The sequence below is a fragment of the Medicago sativa genome, chromosome 4 (assembly GCF_051527215.1).
Source record: "Medicago sativa cultivar Bolivia chromosome 4, Bolivia_mono, whole genome shotgun sequence".
Taxonomy (NCBI): Eukaryota; Viridiplantae; Streptophyta; class Magnoliopsida; order Fabales; family Fabaceae; genus Medicago; species Medicago sativa.
This window is the reverse complement of record NC_140752.1, coordinates 50,293,417-50,300,718: the sequence shown is the minus strand read 5'-3', so window position 1 is coordinate 50,300,718 and position 7,302 is coordinate 50,293,417. Positions and strand designations below refer to the sequence as shown.

General features: G+C 33.8%; 1 protein-coding gene across 1 annotated transcript; it reads right to left on the bottom strand.

The window, feature by feature from the left end:
• Positions 1-2,832: 2,832 nt before the first annotated feature.
• LOC146929613 (G-type lectin S-receptor-like serine/threonine-protein kinase At4g03230) lies at positions 2,833-6,892 on the bottom strand. The gene is made up of 8 exons (XM_085701437.1): positions 5,558-6,892; positions 4,975-5,442; positions 4,701-4,862; positions 4,389-4,597; positions 4,100-4,307; positions 3,768-4,005; positions 3,412-3,562; positions 2,833-3,333 (listed from the first exon to the last, which is right to left on the bottom strand). The coding sequence occupies exons 1-8, from the start codon at positions 6,864-6,866 to the stop codon at positions 3,049-3,051; spliced, it is 3,030 nt and encodes a 1,009-aa protein (XP_085557563.1). The 5' UTR covers positions 6,867-6,892; the 3' UTR covers positions 2,833-3,048.
• Between the last annotated feature and the right edge of the window lie 410 nt (positions 6,893-7,302).

Sequence of the window (7,302 nt, the reverse complement as noted above, 5' to 3'; positions counted from 1 at the left end):
GTCGGGATTTGGAGATTTTATTTGGTGATGTATGTATGAGTTTATGACATGTATACTTTGGAGATATATGTTTTATATCCGCTGCGACGTCTTGAAGAGTTATATGTATGCATGTTGTTTTGTGATCTGTTGGAGATGTATGTTTACTTTGATTTTGGCGGAATAATAGGAAAATATTAGTTTTCATAAACATAGACGAATAATGTCAAATTGATATTTTATGGTCGGATAACTTTTAGAAGACTTTGGATTCATGCTTATAAAGTAGGATAAGGGTGAATTAATGTAGATTGGGTGTCTAAGGTGATGGTTATTATGGTGTGCTTAGTTGTTTGTCTTTGTTTTGAAATATGCACTTGAAACGATAATGTTTCTTTTGAGGTGAAAGATGTTGATTATGATGATAATTACTTTGGTGATTTTGATTTGTTAATTTGGTGATGACTCTTGTTTGAATTGTGACTTGTTGATTGTGTGGATTGTAAAACTTGATAATGCCTATGGTGTTGATTACGAAGAAAATGTAATTGGAGGTGTACTTTTACATTGTTTGGTCATTAAATAGTTGGTGTTAGGCACATTGTCGAGTCCTACGTGACATCCATGCATCATATTCATATCGAGTCATATGAGAAATGTAAAAGGAGATGTACTTTTACATAGGTGAAATACGTAGAAGGAGGTGTACTTTTACGCGGGTGTGGATTCATTAACGGTAAAATTATCTCTGGAATCCTTTGGTACCACATACATCTAGAAGAGTCTAGAACATTGCAGTCATTTGATATTTGTTGAAATTATGTCATACTTCACTATGTGACTTGGTGATTATGTGCATTGGTGAAACTTGGTGAATTATGTGAATTGTGATTGGTGAATTATTTGAATTTGGTGATTTATGTGATCGGTGAATAATGTGAATTGTGTAGAAATGTGCACATGATAATGTTTGTTATTATTGGTGATGCTTATACACTTGGTGAATCTGTTTGATGATAATTAGTTTGGTAATAGTAATGAGGTGAGAATAATATATATATGATTTGGTGATTCCTTTGATAATGATGATTGCTTTGCCTACACTTTGAAATAGTTTGCTTTGTTTTGGTGAGTGGCTTGAGGATAGCTTGGATGCTACCTCGTTTACTGCATTTTGGTGTTTTAGACTTTAGGGCCCTGATTAGGGGCCAGTCTTTACCATTTGCTTATATTATGACTGTTGGAGATTTTGAGACTATGTATTGATGATGTTATGTGATGACATGGCTACTTTCTGACTTATTTTATTATGGATGACTGTTGAGATGTTTTATTTAGATGTCGATGTAATGATATTATTATTCCACTGCGATGCTTGAGAAAAATTATTTATGCATGTTTGGTAAATTTTTGGTGAAGTAACATCTAAATTTTTTATATGATTGTATCATTAGCGTAATATATCGCTTTTAGAGTTTAGGGTGTTATATTATACAAAAATGAGGGGTAGCAAACCAAATCCTCAAAGGAACTTAACAAAATTTATGAAAAAAATGATGTCTTAGCCTATTTTTTGCTAAGTCATCCCAAATATTAACGGGAAGAAATCCACCAAGTAAAATCATTAAAAGATACACCTAAATTTTCCAATTTATCTACACAAAGATCTCTCTATCCGTGTATATCTATACTATATATAAAGGAAACTACCCCTTTCAGCACATTTTTGGGTTGGAATTTTCTTTCCAAAAATACCCTTAATTTTAAATACAAGTAACACATGTAACAAATAGATAAAAATAAATTTAAATATTAAAACAAATGTAACAAACACGATATGAATATATGTTTATTTGTTTTTTTTCCTTTATTATTTAAAAAATATAACAAATTAGATGAGTATATTTATACTTACTTTTTCATTATTCCAATTATACTCTTAAACAATTTCTTTTATAACAAAGATTATTGTTTGTGTCATTAAAAAAAGCAACACACATTTGTATTTTTATTTTTAATCAAAACCAAAATTTCATAAAAAAAAAATACCGTTCATAATTTTCAAACGTTAGCGCAATAAAAAGAGCGGAAAGACGGGCACTCCGTGCCCGTCTTTTCGCTAGTACGTTATAAAAAAAATTCATATTTCTAATCCTAGCAAGACAATTTAGCCCTATGTTCTTGCGTTATAAAAAAAAATTCATATTTCTAATCCTAGCAAGACAATTTAGCCCTATGTTCTTGACTTGCCGGGGAACGAAATGCGGTGATTTAAAAGCTAATGTAGCTAACGTTTTTACATCAGTTGAGTTTGGAACAGATGTAAACAAGTTCTTCCAAATTACATAAATACCATGGAGTTTTCTTTTACTAACGGGTTGGCTGTCCTGTTTTTCTACAAGTTCAGGCAGCTAATTTTCCTTTTGGTTCATCTATTCTTCAACTAATAATATACTAATGTCCAAAGCATATACTTTTTTTTTGTCAACCCAGTGTAATCTTCGTACAATTGCAAAGAATAATCATTAAGAATAATCATTAAGTTGGATAGAGATCCAACTAAGCAAATTCTTCATTTAAACTATATACTATTATGTCACTAAGGTACAATATGTATAAATTTCTAACTATTTTATAATATGCATGTACTTACCCAAGTAAAATATAAGATATTCCGTAAAAATGCAAATCCTCAACATAACGAGAAATAAATTTATTTCAGCAGTGTAGAAGTCATAACTCAACTGGCAAATGCTTAAACTGCAAGGCCGGACGTCGTGACCCGGGTTCAAATACGGGACCTCAATGTTGTGTGTGAGTTTAATTTCAGTGGATTATCACTTCATCTAAGACAAAAAAAAAAATGATTTCCAGCAATTATTGTTATGATTGGTACATTTTTTTTTTTGTGAAGTTATGATTGGTACATTGCCAATATACAATTGTGCTCAAAAATTACATGAATTTGAACTACTAGTATAACTGAAAAGTAAGACAACAAAACAAACTAATGATGGCTTGAACCAATTTTTGTTCCAAAAGTGTCCAATTGGAGCAATGTTTTATCTCTCATCGTCCTTCTTCAATGATACTATCAAGCTGCAAACTTGAAGAAGCTGTGCTAGAGAGGTCTTTACGTGTAAAAAAGGTTGGTTGCTTAGGGGTTAAGAGAGTTGTAGTTTCATTGTCTAGCATGGTCACCACATTTGACATGTGTGGACGATCATCTGGTTCATCTTGTACGCATAAGAGTCCAATTTGTGAACACCTAATAAATTGGTTAGCATTGTAAGTATCACTTAGAGTTGGGTCCATTAAATCTTGCAATTTATCCTCCCTCCATAGTCTCCAAGCCTGGTGATAAGACATAAATCTTTGAATTAAAAAAAAAATAGTAAAAAAAAAAAATTGAATGGAAAGGATGGAACATACATAACCCAAAAGGCTTGAAATTTCTTTAGACCGATAGAATCCAGTGTTTTTTTTTCCGCTGATGATCTCAAGCAAGACAACGCCAAAACTGAAAACATCTGACTTTGTTGAGAAATATCCATCCAAGGCATACTCAGGAGACATGTATCCGCTGTTAACAGAAATTAACTATCACATGCATGTTGAATCGACTAGATATCTCAATAAAGAAGTTTAAGAGATTCGTAATAATAATGTTTTATAACATCTTGTATGGTCATAAAAAAGCAGGAATATATTTAGAAAAAAATCTAAGGACTAAGAAGGAATGCATGGAAAAGCAAAATAGGAGTAAAAGGACTAAGAATTGAACTTACTATGTACCAACAACCCTCTCTGTGCTTGCCTCAGTTTCTTTGCTTCCAACTATTCTTGCTAGTCCAAAATCTGAGATTTTCGGTTGCATCTCCTCGTCTAGAAGAATGTTGCTAGTTTTCAAATCTCGGTGAATAACTCTAAGTCTTGAGTCTTGATGAAGATAGAGAAGTCCACGAGCAATTCCGAGAATTATTTCAAACCGCATTGGCCAATCCAAAATTGCGCTTTTTGTCGAATCTGTGAATGTTTTAATTTAAGGGAGAAAAATAATTATTCAATGCACTCCAAACACATAAAACACCACAAATGATAGATAAAGTTAGAGACCAACCGAATATCAATAAGTCCAAGCTCTTGTTAGGCATATACTCATAAAGCAGAATTTTTTCCTCTCCTTTTACGCAGTAGCCTCGTAATTTAACAAGGTTACGATGTTGAAGTTTAGCAATCAAAACAACCTCATTCTTAAATTCCTGTAAGCCTTGTGATGAAACATTTGAAAGTCTCTTCACTGCAATTTCTTGACCACCAAGGTTACCCTAAAAAGTAATCTCAACATGTCATTACTTGATTTAAAATCTAGTTTGACCTGGAAGATAAGTAGAAGGAAAATTAATTACCTTGTAAACTGGCCCAAAACCACCTTTTCCAAGTTTGTTTGCATCCGAAAAGTCATTTGTGGCCACTAGTATGCTCTCAAAATCGAAATACGGAACCTCTATCCCTTCATTGTCATTCTCTTCCAATCCCTCCATGTCTATCAAATCCTTCACATGTCTTTCACTGTCGTAAAATCGCCCTCTAATATTTCTTCGTACGCTATCCTTATCTAAACTCATTAAATAGTTATATAAGCATAATCAAGGATAAACTAACAAATATTCTTAAATTACATAACATCAGTTAAGAATGGAAAAATAAAGAATTAACACCTTGCTTAATCATGTTAGCTATTCTTCGTCTGCATGCATAAGCAAAAATAATGATGCATGCTAGAGTAACCACACCAGTAAGAATTAAGCCAAGAATCAAATAGAACGATCTTTTAGACTTCTCTCTTGACTTTGTTGTAGTAGTAGGAGAGGATCTAGGTGCTGAAAAAGATGCAAAGAACATCATTGCACTTGTTTACCATTTTAACTTCAGTTATAGTCCAAGTTTATCAAATTCGTAATATTCTCATGTTACATGATTATTAATACTTACTTTCGATACAACTTAAAGATTCGCCACTCCAGTTATAGTTTGTATTGCAAACACACCTCTTTTCTTTACTACAAGCAGAATGTTTCCAGCCATGGCAATCAACAGAGTTATTACAGATGGGTTCGGAAGGTGGTTCCCAACTAACTACCAGTTGTTCAGAGCACGTATTGTCACTGGTCATGCGAAACGGTAAAGAAACCTTCAGACTTCCTTTGCGGTTAGATTCTTCATCACAATAACTAGTAAAGGAATAACCCTCATTATGAAGGGTAAACTTTCTTCTACTTTGATCAACACGAATAACTCTGTAACTAGCGTTGTTTGCGGCCATGAAGCTAAGTTGACCTTGGCCCGTTGAGGCATTGCATCTAAAGTTGAAGTATGTGGGGTCTCCACAGTTGGCTCCAGTACTGAGAGGATAAGGGACTGTGTTTGTACCACAGGGCTCACAAGTTCTTGGAGTTGGTTCTACAAAAATGAATAAAAGGAATCTTCAGAATCATGAATTTGTTTTTAATTTTATTGCAAAAAAAAAAAAAAAAAAACAGAGAAATATGTCTCTATATAATCATCATATGCATACCTATGTCTGATTTATCAACTATGACAATGAGTCTACGATCATCACCCCAATCAGTATACTCTTCTTTAAGAGTAGTTAAACTGCTTGTCCAGATCCAACAGTTTAAAGGATCAACGTTGCGCGTGTAATCAGTAGGAAGCGGAGCATATGAGTAAGCCTGACACTTTGGATGTGGACACATATCAAAGCACTTAGATGTGCAATTTTCTTCATGTTCCACGGTTGCCTTTTTATCCGGTCTTCCTGTTTTAATCATGGTTAAGTTCAAGAAATCCGTGTAATTTCTATTACACGATGCAGGTTTTCTCCTCGTACAGTTTAACTTTTGTCCAAAAGAATCTCCCCCTCCCGAGTAATCTTCGTCGAATCCAGGTAAACATTTGCATACCTTATCAATATCGTTGCAGCTAGCAAAATTGCCACATACGTTATATTTCAAACAATCGGTTTTTGGCTGCATCCATATAACTGACGTATCACTTTCCAACAAATTTGCCACACCTTTTGAATCGAGGCGCAACCTTCTATTGTTCTGGATAGGCGAGCTGATGCTGGTCTTGGTCAACAAGTAATAAACATCTGAGCTAATGTCATCCGATTGATCAAACTTTGGTCTCCAGGAATTCAACATTTCGCTCTCCCAATAAATTTGGCTTCTGTTTAAGATGACGAAACGATTTTCTCCTGTTTGTTCCATCATAAAACTGAAATCCCCACTTCCTGGGTCATCAGCCTTTCTCCAACTAGTCAGACTCAAATTCCTATCCATCTTCATTCCTGGTAAGAATGTGTCGGTTGGATGTTCAAAGCTCTCCCACAAGGTTACCATGTGTTCATCATATAACACAAGGTTACCAGAATCCATGAGTTTCACCGTCCTGTTTTTAGGTGAAAAACTAAGAAACTGTTTTTTGGAATTAGATGACCAGTATTTATTAGCTGATGTGTCTACAACTTCAAGACTCCCATCCAATGCTATTTGGAAAACTCCAATGGAACCAACAGCTACAGGGCTGTCTCTGTTTGCAACCCAGACAACTGTTTGTTTTTGAGGTTGCTGTGACCCCTCTTCTTGCATGTGATACCATATACCCAAGTATCTTTGTGAGCCAACATTGGTGCTTGGAGTAAAGAAGCCAAGTTCAAATATTTTTCCAGCTGAAACAAGGTTGGTGAAGGGTTCATTGCTTGATATCTTCTGGCTAGTGTTCATAGTATCTCCTGCTAAACACAGCTGAGAAGAGCATATTAGCAACCAAGAAGTATAAAGATTGAAAAAGAGAAAAACAGTTCCCATGTTAATGGACATGAAACTCTATCAGATTAGAACACTTTGGTTTTAGGCCTTGCACTCAGGGTTAATGTGTCATTCTTGGCCATGACCCTACATGCATCTTCTACCATAGAACAAATTAATTGGTCTTCATAAGGATAATACATTTCAAACCAAAAAGGTACTTAATAATCAATTTTCATTATTGCATTGAAGTGTCAATGATATGTCATATTATAAGATCCTAAATTTTAAGATATTATTTGTTTTATTCCCTATAAAAATTGAGGTTTTTATTTTAATTTAAAAAAGCTTAACTTAATTAAATAATTAGAAACGTTGAATGACAATGACAATATAAATGTGATACTAAAATATAAATTCAAATCTCTATTAAAAAAAATACCAATGTAAACTTAAATATTAAATACTAAATTTCACAAGAAATGAAACCCTTATCTTCTCATACTTA

Bases quoted from the DNA above. Each gene is read 5' to 3' on its own strand.
- LOC146929613 (XM_085701437.1), bottom strand. From the start codon at position 6,866: ATGTCCATTAACATGGGAACTGTTTTTCTCTTTTTCAATCTTTATACT. The intron at 4,598-4,700 runs GTGTTAATTCTT...TAATGAGTTTAG, and splicing joins AGCTAACATGATTAAGCAAG to ATAAGGATAGCGTACGAAGA. The intron at 4,308-4,388 runs GTAATTAATTTT...ATTACTTTTTAG, and splicing joins GTTTTGGGCCAGTTTACAAG to GGTAACCTTGGTGGTCAAGA.